At 33.4% G+C, this 23,018-nt stretch overlaps 1 protein-coding gene across 1 annotated transcript in view; it reads left to right on the plus strand.

Annotated features, from left to right (window-relative positions):
• The window catches only part of LOC132743926 (sphingomyelin phosphodiesterase 4-like), a 43,566-nt gene that overhangs the window by 12,395 nt on the left and 8,153 nt on the right, over positions 1 to 23,018 (plus strand). The window contains exons 7-14 of the mRNA XM_060732524.1: positions 1,466 to 1,534; positions 2,344 to 2,394; positions 17,468 to 17,613; positions 18,472 to 18,562; positions 20,310 to 20,407; positions 21,425 to 21,548; positions 21,904 to 21,943; positions 22,793 to 22,953. Of these exons, the coding sequence (XP_060588507.1) occupies positions 1,466 to 1,534; positions 2,344 to 2,394; positions 17,468 to 17,613; positions 18,472 to 18,562; positions 20,310 to 20,407; positions 21,425 to 21,548; positions 21,904 to 21,943; positions 22,793 to 22,953 (780 nt within the window). The remainder of the gene's footprint in view (positions 1 to 1,465; positions 1,535 to 2,343; positions 2,395 to 17,467; positions 17,614 to 18,471; positions 18,563 to 20,309; positions 20,408 to 21,424; positions 21,549 to 21,903; positions 21,944 to 22,792; positions 22,954 to 23,018) is intronic.

Genomic DNA, 23,018 nt, shown 5'->3' on the forward strand with positions numbered 1-23,018 from the left:
GTTAGTGCGTCATTTATAAATTGTATAAATGAAAAAGCCAAACCTCAAAGCATCATCCCTCTATCATGATAACTTTAATGAAAATTTTAAAAAATGTCTGAAAAGTGAAAAGTAAACTATTAAGAATGTCATAAAGTAAGAAATTTACTCTTTGGAAACAGCATTTGCAATCAAAGTAAATTACCGAAAAGAGGTCAAAATATGCAAAAGTTATGCAGTAATAATATGGTAAGATTTACTGTAAATCAGTCATTAATAGCACATATCACATTATACTATAGCTTGAAAATTAAGATTTTTTTTTTACTTTTCTTAAAATTTTAGTATTTTTATTTTACTTTCCTTAAAATATTAGTATAATTTCTTAACTTTGATTTTCTTGAAGTAATTTTGCTCATCTGGAGGCATGCAGCTTTCAGTTATATAATGTAGGGTTTGATGCTGTTTATTATTTTCTTCCTGATTTTGATTATTTATTGTTTTCCTTCCGCAGAATTGTTAATATTATATAATATAGAAATAGTCAAATTTATACCCTTGATCCTGGAATAACAAGTTATTTTGGTGAAATATGGTAAACATAATATTAGGAGAGGCTGTGTTATTTGTTTTATGAAAATAATGCAGGGGTGGTCTTAAATTTATCCCCAATAATGTATAATTTTACTGTTGAAACTGGTAGGGAACTAATAAGTGGTTCATGCAACACCAGTTGCTTGACATAGTTTGTAGAAAAAAATAGTTTACAAACATTATTAAAAAATGAATGTAACACAAGAAATAGAAAACATGTGATATGAAATACACCAAGCATGATTTCAATAATGGGTGGAAAATATTGTTTATTTTGTAAGATTGTTCATCAAATGAAGACAGTATATTGTATTAGTTTTACATGTTTTAATGGGTTATCATATACATGTACATTTGTAAGCATATATAACCTAAGTTGAAAAGAAATGGTTATATAGGAAATAATCATTTACACACAGCCATATAACCTGTCAAGAGTCTTTATAAGGAATTAAAAATGCTAGTGGGGTGAGACGTCAAGTCTCTTCTGTAAAAAATAGTGCAAATGGTGATACAAGCATGAAATGATTAGGATACCTTGGACTATGTACATGTCAAAAGTGAAGTGAGTCTAAAAATTTCTCCACTCATTCAAGATGGCAACCCTTTTTCAAAATGGCTGCCATGTGACTTTGATGTAAATTAGTCTTACATTGGACAAAGCAGTGCTTTTTGCTATAGTTTTCATTTTATGTTGCAAATAATGCTTATGCATGTATTTTTTTAAATGCCTTCTGTGATTAAAAAAATGTAGCTGTTTATATAAATCATATGAACATTTGATATTATCCAATGAATATCTGTGATAATATAAATCTGCAGTATTTTAATAGCAGGACTTATACATGTACATTTTACATGTGATTTATAAAGTGTTATTTTAATTTAACAGATTTTGGCAGAGTTCTGGTTGAATCAAAATACCCTAGACATTGAGAAGGGTATATCACCACAAAATTTGGTAAGTTACATTTTATTTTAGAAATGATACAAATAACATAAAATGCAGATATTTCTATTTTGTTTTCGCATACCAGTAAAGTTATGTTAGTTATCAGCTGATACTCTGGGAAAAAAAGATAATGCTAATTTTCATTTTTAAACGTCAAAGGTAAATTTGGTCACATGGACAATTAGTGTAAAATCCTTGGAGGCTCAATTACTTGAAAACAATAAGCCTACTTAGGCTTGTGAATCTTTGTAGGGACATTGCTCACACCTGTAGGTCTTGTGATCATTAGTTCAAAGGTGAAGGTCATATTGATATTAAGTGTTTGCATAATCACTTGATAAACCTTAGTTTGTGAAAATTGGTAGTGTCATTGCTGATGGCAAGTTGATTTTGAAGTCATTAAGCCAAAGGTCAAGGGCAGTGAAACTTGTGAAAAAAATTTTGTACAATCATTAACTTGTTCTGGTTGTTTTTCTTCTATTTTTCAATTGAGTCCACATTTTATATTGTCCATCTTACGACAGCACCTACCACGGGCTTACAGTGCCTAAACACGCCAAGCTCGTGAATTTTATTTGATTTTGAATCTAAATATCTGAATACTTTCTAAATATCTGAATACTTTATTGTAGAACTAACATTGGTTTTAAACCTTGAATCTATTTGAAATTTGAATGCTTTATTGTAGAACATATATTTATGTTTTGAACCTATGAATTTGAAAACTTTATTGTTGAACAAATATTGGTTTTCAACCTATATATATATATATAAACTTTTATTGTAGAGTAAATATTTATTGGGATACTTTATTTTAGAATAACTCATGGTCTAGTTCCCATGTGTCAGACTCATTTATGACATTTTATGTGAGTATAAAAGTACTTGTGCATTTTGTATAGCAAGCTGTTACTAGATACTATATATTTGCATATCATTTATAGTTTTGTTTATTCTATAAATTTGTTTGTTTTTAAAGTGCATTGAATTCTGATTTTGAAAGCTGCATGTTTAGGAGATGGAAGGAAATAGATTATTGTGAAAAATGTACATATTGTAAATTCGAAAACCTTGAAGCATTTTGCTTAAGGGCTGAAAGATATTCTTTTTGTTTGTGATAAACTTTTGGAAAGCCTATGAAATGCCTCTGCTCAATATTTGAAAATATAGTAAAAATATATCTCAAAATAAATCATTAACTGATGCATAATTACCTCAATGGCCAAGAGTAGGATAAAATCAGATAATTTTTTATACATTGTTGAGTGCAATACTGAATTTTATTGTACAAGTACACAACAGTCAAACCTATATCGGACAAGGAGCCAGTATAATATGAATATGATATGGACTTTTTTGGACTGGAAAAATTTAAAATATTACAATGCAAAATTGATAAGACTGACTCTAATAATGATTTAATAATGCTTAAGCCTATAGCATTTTTCCTTTTCGAATAACAGGAATGTAACAATCATCTTGTGTTTGTAGCATGATGTACAAAATAACTAAATTTAGTTTAAGTCATATGAATCATCTCTTCAATCACAATATACTATACATTACTTTTACATTCCACAGACAGCTTATATATGGCTTTATAATACTGCACGTTTGTAAACGTCGCTTTTCATTTGATAATTGTTACGTTTATATAGTTTTACATACACAGCTGCTGTCGATTTATGAAAAAATCTCAGTTTTATTCTCTAAAGAGAAAAGGATTTAGTTTGCTGTATTTATACCCCCGCACAACAAAGTTGTAAGGGGGGTATACTGGAATCAGCTTGTCCGTCCGGCCGTCCGGCGGTTTTTTCTTGTCCGCCCAATAACTTAAGATTCCTTTGACCCTTAGTCTTCATATTTTGCATGGAGGTTAGTCATGATTAGTAGATGACCCCTATTGATTTTGAGGTCACTAGGTCAAAGGTCAAGGTCACAGGGGCCTTGACTTCAAAAAGCTTGTCCGCCCAATAACTTAAGATTCCTTTGACCTACAGTCGTCATATTTGGCATGGAGGTTAGTCATGATTAGTAGATGACCCCTTTTGATTTTGAGGTCACCAGGTCAAAGGTCAAGGTCACAGGGACCTTGACTTCAAAAAGTTTGTTCGCCCAATAACTTAAGATTCCTTTGACCCACAGTCTTCATATTTGGCATGGATGTTGATCATGATTAGTAGATGACCCCTTTTGATTTTGAGGTCACTGGATCAAAGGTCAAGGTCATAGGGATTTTGACTTCAAAAAGTTTGTCCACCCATTAACTTACGATTCCTTTGACCCACAGTCTTCATATTTGGCATGGAGGCTAGTCATGATTAGTAGATGACCCCTTGAGGTCACCAGGTCAAAGGTCAAGGTCATAGGGGCCTTGACTTCAAAAAGCTTGTCCGCCCAATAACTTAAGATTCCTTTGACCCTTAGTCTTCATATTTGGCATGGATGTTAGTCATGATTAGTAGATGACCCCTATTGACTTTGAGGTCACCAGGTCAAAGGTCAAGGTCATAGGGGCCTTGACTTCAAAAAGCTTGTCAGCCCTATAAATAACTTAAGATTCCTTTGACCCTTAGTCTTCATATTTGGCATGGAGGTTAGTCATGATTAGTAGATGACCCCTATTGACTTTGAGGTCACCAGGTCAAAGGTCAAGGTCACAGGGGCCTTGACTTCAAAAAGCTTGTCCGCCCCAATAACTAAGATTCCTTTGACCCACAGTCTTCATATTTGGAATGGAGGTTAGTCATGATTAGTAGATGACCCCTATTGATTTTGAGGTCACCAGGTCAAAGGTTCAGGTCACAGGGACTTTGACTTCAAAAAGTTTGTCTGCCCAATAACTTTAGATTCCTTTGACCCACAGGCATGGATGTTGAATCATGATTAGTAGATGACCCCTTTTGATTTTGAGGTCACTGGATCAAAGGTCAAGGTCATAGGGATTTTGACTTCAAAAAGTTTGTCCACCCATTAACTTATGCTTCCTTTGACCCACAGTCTTCATATTTGGCATGGATGTTGATCATGACTATAAGGTGACCCCTATTTATTTTGAGGTCACTGGGTCAAAGGTCAAGGTCACAGGGACCTTGACAAAAAAAGCTTTTCTTCTCAATTGCTAAAGAATGTCCTGTCCGAAATGTATTGATTTTGACATTTTCACATTTGAAGCATGTAGAATACATAACTTAGCAATGCACTGGCTTAGTAACCTCAGATTTGACAGGGAGATTGTTCTTGAGCTCTAAATGGCCACTGTTGATTCTGACAAAGTGGTATGCGGGGGTATTCACGCCATGATAGTGGCAGTTCTAGTTTATATATATCTGTTATGAATATTCCTGACAAGTAAATTAATATGGTTGTTTGAAATATAATACCTGAGCCGCTATTTCCAGACAATCTTTTCTATAGGGCCATATACTAGTAACCTATCAAAATTCTTAATAACTAGTATTATACACTTTTTTCATTATATTTCATAGACAGGGATTTTGCTTTTTTTCTCTATTTTCTTGTATTATTATATCACTTGATTGACAAAAGAAATTTTGATCTTGTCATTTCTGATCACAGACTGCACTGTTCACTATTGTACTTATATCTGTACTTATTTTGAAATTTTCCCTAAAAATGATGAATGGTTTGTCCAGATTGAAAGATGGACTAGTCCATTTAAGATATTTAATGTGGTTAGCTTAAATCTCATATATATATTCTTTATTTGAGTCTCATCCATACATAATATAAAACAATTCAATGACATAATTTTACAAAGTAAAAGTTATTTATGTACGGCCATTCTTATCAGAATTACAAGAGACTATAAAAATTTTTAATCTAATGGAAGGGAGGCAACTCTTGCAAGAATGTCCAATGTTACTTACAGAGTTACCTCTCTTCTCATTCCATATTCATATGCATGTTACAATTTAAAATTGCTAAAATAAGAAACTATTGCTAATCTTGTTCTAAAATACTTAAAATGTTTTCTGGTAATTTTTTGCTTTACAGTAAAAATCCTTAAAATGTTCTCTTCCTTAAACCCGTAAAATTACACTGAATAGCAATAGATTCTTAAACTATAAAATCATGTAAATAAAATTATTTCGCATCATTGGAAAGATAAAAACCTATACAAGTAAAATAAAACATTATTCACATTTAAGTGACTTTACATATAATGTATTTGCCTAAAAATAAAATAAAAACGATCAGTTTACTAATTATTAACTATGAGTATGTTTACCATTTCAAGAGACTCGAGAGTTTACAATTACCCTTGTCTAATGATTAAAAGTATTAAAATATTACATTAACCATAAAATCAGGCTTATAAATACCCTGATTAGTACAATTTCTCAAATAATATAATGTAAGACTCTCAGTTTGTTGGATAAAAAGTTTAGCAATTTACATTAACATTATAAGAGACAGTTTCTCATGAATATAACCAGTTAGTTCTACTTTTAAGAATATTGAAATAGGATTTTGCAGCACACTTTACAATTTCAGTATTGGAAAAAATGAACGACAATTTATTATCATCAGACAGCCTTAAAAATTGATCATTTACATTTTCTGCTTTGGCAAATAAATCTTTCCTAATATCCTCATACCTTGGACAATATAAAATAACATGTTTCTCATCTTCAATTCCAGTTTTACAGATTGGACAGATTCTTTGGTTCAAAGCTAACCTTTCATATCTCATACCAGAAACGTTTAATGTATAAAACACTTTTCTGGATTTGTTAACTTGTGTATGTACATATTTGTTAAATGAAATTCTTCAGTATATATAAAAGGGAATTTTTCTAGAAATCTGATTGAACCTAGGAAATGCAGACTTCAATGCATATGAGATATTACTTTTGAAATGTTCTTTTAATTACCTTATTGTTTCCTAATTGGTGTTTCCCAGGCAGAGTAAGTTTCTCTAAAGTGGGTTGCTGATTTTAACCACTAAAATATGATTGTCGTTCAAGGAAGCCATTTAAATTATCAAGATTACTGCCCATGGATATATCAAGTAACAGTCATTGTACTGTAAAACCCAAGATTAACTTGTAAATAAGTAATACAGTCAAGTTACTGCTTTGTTATATGGTAGAAAATAAGAGAAATCATTTTTTATAATAATTTTTGAGAGTTTTCTGGAGTTACAATGAGTCCAACCCCTTTATTTATGATGAGAAAATATTTATTGTAAATAACTGACATCATAGGCACAAACATGGTGGCACTCATTAGCTTTGTTAATGTTGAAACATTAAGTGGTTTGCATTTTTTCATATAACAGTAAATATTGGATATCCTTTCATGCTGAAATTTTGCATACCATATAAAAAATTCTGCATTGCATTCCTGTTTAATCCTTCAATTGCTGAATTTGTGTAGTGAATTTGCCCAGCTTGTATTTGGAGCAGCCCATTTAAAGTTTAATGGATTTTATATTTTAAAAATTTTAAATAAAGAAATTGAGGTACCAACAGTATAAAGCCTTTCAGTGGACATACAGGCTGGCCTGGCTCTATACTGGTGGCAATCACTTTTTGAAGTCAAGTGTTGTGGTGATATTTCCTTCAGTAAAAATACTGGGGGACCCTTTTTAGGATGGGAAATGCTAATTGGAAATAATACGGTAATCATTTTTAGGTTCCTTTTTATTTACAATGTTTATAAGTTGTTATTTTGTTATTTGTTTTAGATTTAAAGGGACTCCACTGAGGTTTTTGACATGATGCGACTGTAAATAATTTTTGGAGATTAATGTTCCAATTTATGATTTAGGTCTAAACCAAAAATTTGCGAGCATAATTTATTGTCATTGCTCACTTGGTTTTTCTTTTTTGTTTATTCTAATTGTAAAAATGACTAAAAACTGAAAGGCGTTGCAACGCTTTACACTCATAATGGGCTAAGAAAATCAAAAAAATATGATTTTCAATTTATTTCTGTATGTCATAATTATCTTTTGCAAACCTTTCTGTTTTAATTCCCTAAGCTGACCTACATGTATGTAAGAAATTTAAATTTTACTTTTTAGGCTTTTGGACCTCAGTGGAGTTCCATTCTGTTTTGAGCCTTAAGTAGCTTTCATGTGGAATGGCAAATATTCTTTTATCCATAACCACAGTATACATGTACTTGGTTATTTTTTCATTATATAGACAGAATATTTGAAACACAGAATATATGAAATAGAAAATAAACTTTATGATTATTTCTATACAATAATTTATTTCCTTATTCAATGAATCACATATACATATTATGTGAAGTTTGTTACAATTATTTCATGAAGCTGAAGTTCAGATAGTTTTCATGAAAAATTTTATAACGATCTTGAGTACAGTGGTGCTTCTGGGAAAGTCTTAAATTGTCAGAACTTTACATAATGTGTAGTTATGGCAAAGTTTTTAAGTAATTAATTTGGTGTGATTTAGCCTGTTCTTGGTAGGTTTGGTGTGATTTAGCCTAATCTTGGAGGTTTTAGTGTGATTGAGCCTATTCATGTCAGTTTTGGTGTGATTGTGTCTGTTCATGGCAGGTGGATGTGATTTAACCTATTTATTGAGGTTTAGTGTTTTTGGGCTGTTCATGGCAAGTTTGGTGTGATTGAACGTATTCATTTAGGTTTGTTGTGAGCCTATTTGGTTTGGTGTGTTTGCGTCTGTTCATGGCGGGTTTGTTTGATTTAGCCTATACCTGACAGGCTTGGTGTGATTGAACCTGTTCATTGGCAGGTTTGTCTTGATTAGCTTATTACCTGACAGGCTTGGTGTGATTGAACCTGTTCATGGCAGGTTTGTTTGATTTAGCTTATACCTGACAGGCTTGGTGTGATTGAACCTGTTCATGGCAGGTTTTTGTTTGATTTTAGCCTTATACCTGACAGGCTTGGTGTGATTGGAACCTGTTTGTGTCAAGTTTCTTGTGATTGAGCCTATTCATGACAGGTTTGGTGTGATTGTGCCTATTTCTGGCAGGTTTGGTGTGATTGAGCCTGTTTATGGCAGGTACTGAAGTGCAAGCTTCTGTTCATTTATGGTCATTTAACTTCAAATATAAGAAGCTCTTGTATAAGAAACTTTTTATAATGTGGATGCACCTTGATGAGTTCTACCAGGTCAAAATGTTAATGGTTAAGGTCATTCAACATTGAAATGTAACAAGTTTAGCACCCTTTAACACTATGTTTGTATATAATGCAAATGACACCACATCACTCTTGCGCCATGGTTTATGTGATAAATTTAGATAATGAACCTCAATGAATTTGCATATTTTGATATTCTGAAGTTAGTAATAGCACTAGTGCTATATTTAATGTAAAGCAAATTGAAACAATAGAAAAGAGTTATATTTCTGTGTAAGCCTTAAAACAGCTGCAGAAATTTCAAGACCTTAGTAATTATACATTTTATTTCCTCCAATTATTTTAGGGGTTCAACATTTATTTTCAAAGGAGCAAGTCTAACTGAAAAACAGGAGTGGCAAACTATAAACCTGCTAGAACCAAAAGTGAATAGCCTTTACCACAAATAGTAATTAGAGCTAGATGAACTGAATATCCTGTCAGTCTGGCAAGGCTGAATAATTTTGGCTAACCTGAACTTTGCATTTTAATCTTGATATCCCTGAAAATGATAACAAACTATTCCAAAAATGAAAGCTGGAGAAGTCCATTTAAGAAATTCAACAGGTTAATTTTGAAAAATATGTAAGTGATTTTGAGATTACTAGTGAGTTTGTTCACCTTACTAACTGGGAGAGCACTTACATTAAATCAATATATTTAAATTATATCAATGTATTTAATAATGAAGGAAAGGTTATAATTATTTTTTCCTGTTCCGATCCTGAAGTTAATAGACTTTTAAAAGGTGATAATTATTTTTTCCTGTTCCTATCCTTAAGGCAATAAACTTTGATCATTTGATTGACCCTTAGGGTAGACTTTAAGGATTGTTTTGTGTCCTCAGTTTGTTTGTCTGTTTGTCTATCTGTCTGACTGACTTGAAATATTATTCTTACAATAACTTAATACATGTACATGTAGTTATATACTTTTGTTTGTTGAAACTTTGTATAGTAATAGTTGGGTAGTATCGTGAATATACATGTACACAATTTATTGTGTCGCCTCTACGGAGTAGTGGCGACATATAGGGATCACTTCTCCGTCGTCTTTCTGTCCGTCTGTCTGTCCGTCACAAAACTTGTCCGGACTACTCCTCATTAACAACTGGTGCAATTTCATCCAAACTTTACAGGAATGATCAGTACCAAGTCTAGTTGTGCATATTGTCAGCATTTTCCGGTTCAATGATTTTTGGCAGAGTTATGGCCCTTTAATAATTTTTAGCTCGACTATTCGATAAGAATAAGTAGAGCTATTGCAGTCACCCAAGCGTCGGCGTCGGCGTAACCACTTACGTTAAAGTTTTTGTAATAGTTCAAATATTTTCAAAGTCCATAGACATATGGCTTTGAAACTTTGCACACTTGTTCACCATCATGACCCCAACCTGTAGACAGGAGGAGGTAACTCTATCAAGCATTTTGACAGAATTATGCCCCTTTTTCGACTTAGAATTTACGTTAAAGTTTTTGTAATAGTTCAAATATTTTCAAAGTCCATTGACATATGGCTTTGAAACTTTGCACACTTGTTCACCATCATGACCCCAACCTGGAAACAGGAGAGGTAACTCTATCAAGCATTTTGACAGAATTATGCCCCTTTTTCGACTTAGAATTTACGTTAAAGTTTTTGTAATAGTTCAAATATTTTCAAAGTCCATTGACATATGGCTTTGAAACTTTGCACACTTGTTCACCATCATGACCCCAACCTGGAAACAGGAGGAGGTAACTCTATCAAGCATTTTGACAGAATTATGCCCCTTTTTCGACTTAGAATTTACGTTTAAAGTTTTTGTAATAGTTCAAATATTTTCAAAGTCCATTGACATATGGCTTTGAAACTTTGCACACTTGTTCACCATCATGACCCCAACCTGGAAACAGGAGGAGGTAACTCTATCAAGCATTTTGACAGAATTATGCCCCTTTTTTGACTTAGAATTTACGTTAAAGTTTTTGTAATAGTTCAAATATTTTCAAAGTCCATTGACATATGGCTTTGAAACTTTGCACACTTGTTCACCATCATGACCCCAACCTGTAAACAGGAGGAGGTAACTCTATCAAGCATTTTGACAGAATTATGCCCCTTTTTCGACTTAGAATTTACGTTAAAGTTTTTGTAATAGTTCAAATATTTTCAAAGTCCATTGACATATGGCTTTGAAACTTTGCACACTTGTTCACCATCATGACCCCAACCTGTAAACAGGAGGAGGTAACTCTATCAAGCATTTTTTTACTATTAAGCACTAAGAATAGTCTAGCGTTGCTGTCCTACCGACAGCTCTTGTTAATTTTAAAGTTTGTCCGGACTACTTCTCTTATACCACTAAAGCAATTTCAATGAAACTTTACAGGATTGATCTGTAGCTCAAGTCCTTGCGCATATTGCACAGGTTTTCCGGTTGAATGATTTTTGGCCGAGTTTTGGCCCCTTAATAAAAAAGGTGTATTTTTCTGTGTGTTGCCAGATACACAAAAGCTTTTCCGGACTACTCCTCATAAACTACTGGTGCAATTTCATCTAAACTTAACAGGAATGATCAATACCAAGGGTAGTTGTGCACTGTCCGTCTGTCTGTCCGTCTGTCACAAACTTTGTCCCAACATGAAATTGGCCATCATGAGGCGACACATGTGATTACTGATCGCTCTTGTTTTTATCTTTGGTCAAACTTTTTGAAGCCATGGCTCTAGGACTTGTTACTTCCTACAACACCTGTGACTCGTTACTGCCTACAACACCTCTGACTTATTACTTCCTACAACACCTCAGATGTGTAACTTCCTACATCACCTCTGACTTGTTACTTCCTACAACACCTCTGACTTGTTACTTTCTACAACACCTCTGACTTGTTACCGCATGCAACACCTCTGACTTATTACTTCCTACAACACCTCAGACGTGTTACTTCTTACAACACCTCTGACTTGTTACTTCTATCAACACCTCTGACTTGTTACTTCCTGCAACACCTCTGACCTGTTACATGTACTTCTACAACACCTCTGACTTGTTACTTTGTGCAGCACCTCTGACTTGTTACTTCCTAGAACACCTTTGACTTCTTACTTCCACATAACACCTTTGACTTGTTACTTCATGCAACATGTCTGACTTGTTACTTCCTACAACACCTCTGACTTGTTACTTCCATACAACACCTTTGACTTGTTACTTCCTACAACACCTCTGACTTGTTACTTCCATACAACACCTCTGACTTGTTACTTCCTGCAACACCTCTGACTTGTTACTTCCTGCAACACCTCTGACTTGTAACTTTTTACAACACCTCTGACTTTTTACTTCCTGCAACTCCTCTGACTTGTTACTTTCTACAACACCTCTGACTTGTTACTTCCTGCAACACCTCTGACTTGTTACGGCATGCAACACCTCTGACTTGTTACTTCCTGCAACACCTCTGACTTGTTACCGCATGCAACACCTCTGATTTGTTACTTCCTACAACATCCCGGTGCAACACCCTTGACTTGTTACTACATGAAACACCTGAGTATTGTTGTTAATTTCTCAAAAACTAGCAAAGATACTCACTTTAAACTGGGAATAATTATTCACTATAAAAATTGTACGATTTCATAATTTTCTCAAAAACTTTCAAAGATTAGATTTTGTTTTTGAGTCAGGACTGAGTTTAAGTAAATGGGGTATTAGGGTGATCCAAGATTGAGTGAACAAAGTTTACTGATATCATCCAGCATAAAGAAATATTGTTTTTACTTAAACTATTTAGACATATTATATGTATTGTAAACATAGAATAACAGGGCTTTATAGTGTTTTTCATTATGATATCTTAGACACATTCTGACACTTTGCCTAGGAGGCAAAAAAAAAGATTCAAGGCAAAGTTTACACTTGACATTCTGACTTCATCCAGAACACAGTCCGGGGCGTCAGAGGCTGAGTGGTTTTAGTCGTTGATTTCAAACCACTTGCCCCTCACCACTGTGGGTTCGAATCCTGGCAGGGACTTTGGATTCTTTCATGTGAGGAAGTTATTCAGCCTAAGCTTACGGCATGTAACAGAGGTTCTACTTGGTTGCCAGTTTGTGACTGAAATAATGCACGGAATGGCACCCGAAGTCTTCCTCCATTAGTAGAGCTGGAACATTGCAGTATGACCTATTCTGTGTTGGTGTGACATTAAACCCAATCAAACAAACAGAACACAGTCTATGAGAGCATCAGTGGATGGTTATCTATCAAGTTTATTCATAGTGTAAGAACAATCTCAGTGATACATTTCAGAAGTCACATGATCAGTCATTTCATGATTAAATCATGATACTTCATCTTTACCAAACTGTATGTATAACTGGTACACCAGTATGATTTAAATGTTGTTACTGTAGTTTTTCCCCACTAGCTGGGACTGAATTTGGAACGAGCTAAAAAATTGTAAGATTCCTGGCTATCAGATGGTAAAAGTTTCTCTCCAATTTCTTTGATAATATCAACCAAGGCAAATTCAGAATAAAGAGTTATACACATCAACACCAGGGCAAGTTTACAATACTTTATTGAAGTCAATTTCAATGATAATTAATATTCCTATTGTTGTTTTGAAATTAAAAAACCACTGCTTAAACCTTGCAAATCGTTATGTTTTAATTATGTATTTACTGTATTTTTGAAATTTCTGCTTCTTATAGGAGTTGAATGTTGAATTATAGATAATTAAGAAATAACAAAGAATGAAATGTGAATAATATGGCTGCTTTAAAGGTTATAGCACTTTTCATATCAATACGATCACAGTGCCTACACCTTGTGTCTTTTGTGATTATTGTGGAGCAATACAAAAAGACTGTCCATTTTGTATTTTTTGCCATGTTTTAAATATTTTATTAATTTTTTATTGGGTAAAGTGTAAAGCTTGCTTATTATAGTGAGGGGACTTATTGATTGCTTGCAATACTATGATAATTGCTTGTTATAGTGAGGCACCCGCACAGAATGCATAAGGGGGAAAATGACATTATTTGTTTTTGTAAAAGTGAAATCGTTTCAATAATCTGACTATTTCGAAACATGTGGTTTCACTTTCAGTAAAAAAATACTGAATGTTTCCCCCTGAATCATTTTATGTATAATTTTTATGGTACTCACTTGAATTAGATGGATCTTGACTTCCTCAAATTGAAAATAATTAAATATTGAAAAAGTAATAGAAGAAAAAATATTTTGGACCGTCTGTTGTATTGTATTTTTTGCCACATGCAAACCATAAAATGTCACATGGTTTAGGCACCATGAAGTCATATTTGTCTCCTTTTTAGCTCGACTTTTCTATGAAAAGGGGAGCTATCCTACTCGCCCCGGCGTCGGCGTCGGCGTCGGCGTTAGCGTTGGCGTCACACCTTGGTTAAGTTTTTCGTACCACCCCACTTTATTTCAGAAGTATTACAAGTATGGCTTTGAAACTTACCATACTTGTTCACCATCATAACCTCCATCTACAGACAAGAGTACATAACTCTGTCAAGGTTTTTGACAGAATTATGGCCCTTTTTTGTCTTAGAAAGTGTATTGAGCTTGGTTAAGTTTTTTGTACCACCTCACTTTATTTCAAAACCATTGGAGGTATTGCTTTGAAACTGACCATACTTGTTTACCATCACGACCTTCATCAACAGACAAGAGGACATAACTCTGTCAAGGTTTTTGACAGAATTATGCCCCTTTTTGACTTAGAAAATACATTGAATATGGGTAAAATCCACTTATTGCCTTAACCCTTTGAGATATTGCTTTGAAACTTTTAATGCTATTTCACATCATTACCCCATCTGTACGCAAGAGAAGGTAACTCTGTCAAGGATTTGTTTTTAAAAATTAAGGCCTTTTATCGACTTAGAATCTTGGTTAAGTTTTTAGTACCAGTCCACTTTTTGACTGAACTGTTTGAGATATTAATTTGAAAGTTGGAATACTTGTTTACCATCATGGTCCCAAAACATGGGCAGGAGAAGGTAATTCTGTTAAGGATTTTATTTGAATTATGGCCCTTTTTGACTTAGAAACTCAGTTAAGATTTTCATTCTTGTCCACTTGTTGACTTAACCATTTGAGATATTACTTTGGAAGTTGGAGTTCTTATGTGCCATCATGAGACCTATCTGTAAGCAAGAGAAGATAACTCTGTGAAAATGTTTCTTGATTTGTACTTAGAAATTCCTAGTTAAAGTCTTGTGTGCCCTTAACTGTCAAAGTTTTGTTTTATAGGCAAGCACTAAAAAAGTCGAGCGCGCTGTCCTTCTGACAGCTCTTGTTACTATTTGCATGTATGCTTTTTAGGGGGGTTATATTTTGTTTCATTTGAAGGGCATGTCATTCTTTGCATGCTTTTTATTGAAACAAGCAATAGATATCAACTTGTTTGTTTCTTGTATTAGATATGATGTCTTATTGGCTTATTGTAATGTTTATAATTATATAAACAGCTTCTGTAAATTTGTAAATGAATTTCCATTTTTCCCCAAGTAAGATAAACTTGTGCTGTATCTTAAAACTGTTATGAAATATTTTTGACAGGTTCTACAGCGGAATATAAACTGTTGTTTGCTATACAACATTTGGTTATATAACTTTACAACCATTTTTATGACCCATATAACGTGTAAAAATGAAAAAACTTATACTTTTAACACACATATTATTATAATTCATGATATAAATGAGTCGTGCCATGACAAAACCAACATAATGGGTTTGCAACCAGCATGGATCCAGACCAGCCTGGGTGGATTGCGCATCCGCGCAGTCTAATCAGGAGCCATGCTGTTCACTAACAGAACCTATAACAAGTAGAGAAACTGATAGCGAACAGCATGGATCCTGATCAGACTGCGCGGATGCACATGCTGGTCTGGATCCATGCTGGTCGCAAACCCATTATTATGGTTTTGTCTTGACGCGGCTCAAATGTGTTCTCATAGACTTAAAGAATGCATCCTTTGACGATGAATATCGAAAACTGAATAGTGTTAAACCTTATTATATAAAAGTTGTTATTAATATTTTTTTTTTTTTCAAAAAACTGTAAATATGGAACTGTATTTGAGCTCTTTGTAACCATTGATGCTTGCATTTTGGTGAAATGCTTTTATATATAGCTATATTGGTGCAAGGCTATGATAAAGGGTCATCCCTCTAAAGGATGTTAACTGAAGGCTGGTGTCTAAAAATACCACAGACTCTGGTTCAAAATGTAAAACAAATATCATCTGTGATTATTGTGCAACATAAAGTACCAGCGCCGTAATATCAGTATTGTACATACAGGCATTCAGGAGTTGTTTCTCTTTAATTGTTAAAAACTTTTAAAAAAAACAACAAAAAAACCAGTGTTACTTAAACTCAAAGATAACATTAAAACTTTAAAAGAAATGAAGATAGCCCATTGACACATGTTTGAATTCATTTATATTTGATTCCATTCTTTACAATAGTCAGTCCCCCCTTGTGGCTGAGGATTTGCCTAAATTGGTTGAGGCATGAGAATTGCACCCACAGTTAATCCCAGTGTGATCGTAAGAGGCGACTTAATTGGTTTGAACTACTGAAGTCTATGCATCTCATAATTCCAGCAGGTGAGGTGGTTTTGACCCAAAATCTTTGTTCTTGTTTTTTGCGCCATATGACCTATACTGGTTGGGGAGATAACTTCGGCTGGTTGATAAACTCGGCTTTTTATAATTAAATCGAGTTATCGGAATTTTTAATCTAATCAAGCTAACCATCTCATACTATCGCTGGAATTCGACAATATCTGGAAATTTTGTCAAGTTTGGTAAGATCTTTAAAAATTAACACAGACTTTTACCTGTTTGTTTACAAAACATGCCTGTAAAAAGAACGGGAATCCCATTATTGTGCGCATGTGCAGCAGATGCTCATTTTGAGGCCCACAGGGGTACTTTTATATATTGACCGACTACCGGTAAAGCAGACGACGATTACGTATACATTTTGTAGATGAAATTCAGACTCACTTTTGTCTTGCTAAGAAAAAAGGCTGATTACACAATTGTAATCTTTAAGTGGAATGGATTGAAAGACTGATGTTAAATGCTCCTTTTATATGTTAATGTGTAGGTTGAATACCACTAAATTAATTTCTTCTTCACCCTGTTAAGCTAAGCAAAAATAAATTTGAATCACTAATTCTTTAACTACATATTTCGTTATATATACGTTAATAAATGATAATGCATGTGTTTTTACGTAAAAATGATTTATATGTTACATAGTATGTTGCATATAAATATCGTGTTATCATAGATATGAATTCATTATACCAACGTAATGCTCAACAATTTTGGTAACCAATATTTTTTATTTGATATAAATGAACAGCAAAGAAATAATAAACTGTCTAAACATGTTATTTTATGTTTTAACTTACTCATTTAAGAAGAAAAACCAAGAGCCGGAATTATCTACTCGCGCGCGTTAAAAATATCCTTTTTACGTACCTCTTCCAGGGCCTCTCAAAATTACCCCTTATGTTTCTATACATAACTTTTATGGTGATGCCGGAAAATCGAAGAGCTGAAGTTTATTATGGTGCAAGATTCATCAGAATACGCAAACAATTAAATTAAATATGCCCCCAAAACACTGGTTTTCAGCCGAGTTTATCTCCCCAACCAGTACTGTGTCAGTGTGCTGTAAATAAAACTAATCAAACAAAATTAGTCAGTCATTATTAAACATATATAAATAGACATGTAAATTTATGTTCACAGGAAAGTTACATGCCAAGCAACAATCATGTGAGACTTGTTCGCTTATTCCTGAAGCATATACACTACTTTGTCAACACTGCAGAACCAGAGCCAGTTAACTCCCCTTATCAGACAGCAGAGTCATCTCCCCTAGATGAATTTAAAAGGTTTGTTTTGATAAAAGTTAGTAACACTTTGTTTCTCTCCTTTTGGAGATAAAATGACAGCAAAATTATCTTGATAGTTTTGCATATAAGTATTTGTATAGATCAGTTTTTTAAAACTATTAATTTTGTAGTATGAAGGTAGTCTTACTCAATTGTTTTCCTGCCCAAAAAATCTAACAATGGCCAATATCTTAGCAAATTGGTTATTTCCAGAATGTAACTTTTTTCAAAATCTTAGGCATTTAGTTATTAATCATCACTCATCCTTTAATCGCTATATACTATTGTCCAGTTGTAAATGGTTAAAAAATTATTTAATTTGAAGATTGTGAAAAAATAAGGTTCCTGAAATGACAGATTTATTATGATATTGGCCAATGTTGGACATTTTTTGGCGGGAAAGCATTACAGTAAGAATATCTTAATTATAACACTGATATTTCTATCATTCATATACTCAGACTGATTAATTGTTTTCTATTTCAATCAACATAAAAACTGTGCAGTATTACAGATATGAATCAAAAAGTCTCAATTTCATAACAAAATTTCGACCTGTTGACGTAAACAAGGAAGTTACAAATGGCATAACAATAGGAAAGGACAATAACTTAACCAGCTTTTACTAAATATTTTGCATGTGATTATCATGCGACACCGGGTCACGGAATTTCTCAAATGAATGACTCATAAATAGGTTTTTATAAGGAATATAAAGGGTGGAAAATCAGGACTTTCAGTTTACTTCGACACATTGAGAAAATCGACTAATCAAAGTTCGACTCATAGAAGTTGTACTGTACTTTATTCAGAATTTACAGCTTTGGATGTACATGATACTACCTAATTGAATTACAGATCTTTGCTACCAACAGTTTTACAGAAGAAAATCTATGGATTCCTCAAACATGGCTTTGAAAGATGGCCTTTAGATTCTTCATTTAGACTTGTAAGTGTGTCTTATTCTGTTCTATGTTTTAACATGAAATAATTGTTTACTATCAGGGACAGGTAAATCTGACAACACGACATACATGACATAAGCATAATTTCCATTTGGGAAATAGTCTGACCCATTGTGAAACTGGGGAAAGCCTGAAAAAGATGAATCGTCCTTTATTATAATAGATATTTTGATTGGTTATGCTCATTTTTGTGTGTGTGTTTGAGGGGGGGGGGGGGGGGGCTAGTAAAGACGCTATTATGATCTATACAGTGTTGGTGCAAAGTAAACCACAAAGTCATACTTTGGGATACATTGTGAGATTTATGAGTCACCTTACATTCCTGAATAACAGGAAGTGGTATTTCATTCAAAACAATTTTCCCAACTTTGGAAGTCAAGGACAAAGTAAAGTTTCAGGTAAATAACATATTTAGGGATGGTAATTGACAGCTTCCTGGCCATTCCTTTACTTTGTTTACTTAAATATCACAAACTTACTAATACATGTATCATGATTTGTATTTTAACCCCAAGCTTGTTATTGATGACTGAATCAAGTCGTGCAACCAGTGTAGATGAGATCTCACGGCATTGATCATGATCCTTATAGTTTGCTATTCAGTCAGTAAATATTTGAGATATTCCCTAAAAAATGATGAATGGTTGATGACCAGATTAAAAAACCTCCTTCCTTCCATTCAGTACATCACCCTTTTGTCAGTAGAATAGCTGAATGAAAAGTATCAAAGGAATTTATATTTAAACTTCACACATTGATACAGACCATTGAGAGCAAGTGCATTGTCCAAGAACCACCACTCTCTACCTTTCCTAATATCTGAAAGGAACTCCACTGAGGTTTAAAAGCCTAAAAACATAACATTAGAATTTCTTAGATTAATGAACTGGGGCACTTAAAACAGAAATATATGCAAAGATTGTTAAAAAATATACTTTAAAATAAATTGAAATCATAGTTTTATGCTTTTCTTAGCCTAATTTGAGTGAAAAGTGTTTAAACCCTTTTCATTTAAGGTCATTTTTTTACAATTTGAATAATTATTCTGGAAAAACAAAGGATCTGAAAGTTTGCTTAAAGGATAATGGTCTATACCTACATCAAAATTTAATGGTACATTTATCTGGAAAAAGTTTTTTCAGTCCCATCATGTCAGAAAACCTCAGTGGAATCCCTTTAATTATCTCCCTTAAGTTAAAAATGCTTTTCCGGAGAATACCTTCCAAATAATCAATATTCTCATTGAAACTACACACAGTTTTAGAGGATGAGTAAATGAGACTATTTTTGATTTCCTGTGATCAATGACTCATCTATCAGACAATGAAAACAGGAAAAGGAAGGTATCATTGTGATAGCCAAGCTAGGATTTCCTGTGAAAGTGTAAAAGAAATTATCTTACGATTAACTAAATAATAACAAGCATTTAGGAGTGTTTTTTGCGGAACATTGATGATTTTAACATTATGCCTTCAATGGTTAGTTCTTTTATTAAATGTGCTCACATTTCAGGCTTTGTAATATCTTTGTAGCTTCAATAGTTGTTAACATTCTAAACTAACCTCTTGGATCAACAAACCCCCCTTATTTGATGTGGTGCATCAACTAACCCCCTTAGGTCAAGAAATCCCCTGTAGCAGTTCTAGTAAGTCAATTCCAGGTTTTAATTATTATTTTATCTTTAGATAATAACCTGTTTAGATTTAATTAATTCAGAATATATTCTTATAGATGCTAGAGACTTGGTTAACATACATACAACCATGGCGTTATATAGAACCAGGACAGGGGGCTCAGGGTAAAGATTCAGACAAAGTGAACGACACATGGTATGTCTTATCTCCTTATTATAATACTTCATTATAGGCTATTCTAACATGACCCGCATTTTTCTCTATTGAACATAGAAGAACCGAAAATATGTGTTATTATGCAAAAAAATCACTGTTGACGTTCTATATTTAGACATGTGATGTAATCCTCAATGTGATGTAATCACTAAAATTGCAATGTACTGAAAATAAGTATGGGCAATTTAGCTTATTATTGGGTATGGCAGCATTTATTTTTGATGTAGGGTTAGAATCAAAGTAATATATCCAAATTTGTGATTTTATAGCTTGATAAAATCACTGTTTGTTGTTCGGATGCGCATCATTATATCACTGGGGTTACACCCTCATGATATAATTCCTCACATCCGAAATTCAAACGGTGATTTTATTGAGTGATAAAATCACTAATTGGGATATATAATTTCTTAATCATAATAATGATAATAACAACTTTATTTAAAGAGGCAACACAGTTAAGCATTACTTAGCTCAGTCTTCCCAATGTGCCACTATCAAAATGTACATATCGTATACAGTTACATTGATTTTATTAACAACAAAATATTAACAGATTGTTATAAGCATACAAAAAACAAAAGGTATAAGAAAACCTTTATATGAAAAAATGAAAAATAACAGTTTTTAACATGACATTAACTTTTATAAGCAATATGTCTGATTTAAATTACTGTATTAACTCTTTCGTTTTGCTTCAAAATGGCTTAACCAATCCAGGTTGCAAAACTTTTAAGATGGGAAAATTTCACAATATGATTGAATATTGTTTTATATATTTTTTTATAGGTTTTTTTATTCGGGTTTTAAAAAACAATTCAATGCGGCAAAATAATTATGTGCGAAAATGCAAAATGTGGACTGCTATATATTTCGAGGACGATTGATAAATGAATACTAGTTGCTGAATGATCCATGGGGATGGGGGTTAGAGGTTAGAATATTCCCGTAGTCCGAAATTTAGGACTGTAAAACTGTTATACTTGTTTTTTGTAGGTTTGCATTTATTCGGGACAATTTCCTGTTTTATACAGCATTGTTCCACGAGTTTCTACAGAGAACAAAGAGGATGCATCTGACATCTTTAACTAACGCTTACATGGTGTTCCGAGTTGCCAAGGTAAATAGTTCAAACTTATTGCTGCACAGTTGTTTGTTATTCTGTAAAGTTATTTCATGACATATTATAATGATAGATTCTGAACTCTCTATAATTGTCTGGAATGGATTAATGGATGTTAGCCAGGAGTTATAAACAAGACTCTTTCTGTACATGCCAGAGCAGAGGTACAGTGCGAATGACCGTAGAAAGGATTTCATGATCAATATCAACGAAAGTGACCTGCACTGTCGAGGAATCAACCCGGTTTGTCCAAATCACTGTCCAAAGCATTACCTATTGAGCTAACTGGATGGTATATTCTAGTGATTTACAGTTAGCACATTATATGATGTATATTTATTGTTGTTTTCAGGTGCTGACATTAACCAATCTACCACAGTTACTACGAGAAGGTAAGTTATACATACAGATTAAAAAATAATGTAAATAAAATAATTTCCATAGTGACAATATTGGGGAAGGGAGATAATTATAAGCAAAGACTGGACAGTAATTGTCTATCTTAATTGTGCATTGTAAGTTATAATGTTTTGTTTTGAAGCATCATTTTCGAAATAATCCAGAATTCAAACGTGTTCGAGATTTTTATTTTACTGTTCAGTTTGACTAACTCCAGATATATAATGAAAAATTGTTTATAAACAGTGAGGTCTAAAACAAATCATTCATTCTTTTCTCAATAACAGGGTTTTCATTATAAACAGATTGGTGATGCATTATCATCAGTTGAAATTCTGTTAAAATCAGTTTATATTCTCGGCCTGTAGATTAATGTTTCCCCCTTGATCAAATTGGTTGTTTTCATAGAAACATCTGTTGTCTCAGATAAAAATGAAAACCCTGAATTAATTGTGAGACATACTGAAGTTTCATCAAAATTTATCTACAAATGAGCCGTGCCACGACAAAACCAACATAATGGGTTTGCGACCAGCATGGATCCAAACCAGCCTGTGCATCCGTGCAGTCTGATCAGGATCTATGCTGTTCGCTTACTAATACAAATAGAGAAACTGATAGCGAACAGCATGGATCCTGATCAGACTGCGCGGATGCGCAGGCTGGTCTGGATACATGCTGGTCGCAAACCCATTATGTTGGTTTTGTCGTGACACGGCTCATTTATTAAAATAAACGTTTTCACGAATTATGGAGTATGCTTCTGTTTTATGTATAGAATTTTTAGATGCTCTTTTAACATCTGGATAGAAACTGATATTATTCATATTTCATTTTGTTAGCTGAGAAGATGATGTATAATTCAGCGTACAAACATATTCAGGACCTAGGTGGTAGTTACATAGCACCGGAACTTAGTGCAATACTTCGCTTCCAGATAACCGAGCTAGAGAGACCGGAATATCATTATGTTAACATGTTTGGAAGAGAGACAGAAGCAGAGGTTTGTAGTGCTTTAATGTTTGGGATATTTCATGTGGTCATGTTTAATGAAAAAATGGAAGAGCC

This window comes from Ruditapes philippinarum, unplaced genomic scaffold (genome assembly GCF_026571515.1).
Source record: "Ruditapes philippinarum isolate M1 unplaced genomic scaffold, ASM2657151v2 ctg818_1_1_1_1, whole genome shotgun sequence".
Classification (NCBI taxonomy): domain Eukaryota; kingdom Metazoa; phylum Mollusca; class Bivalvia; order Venerida; family Veneridae; genus Ruditapes; species Ruditapes philippinarum.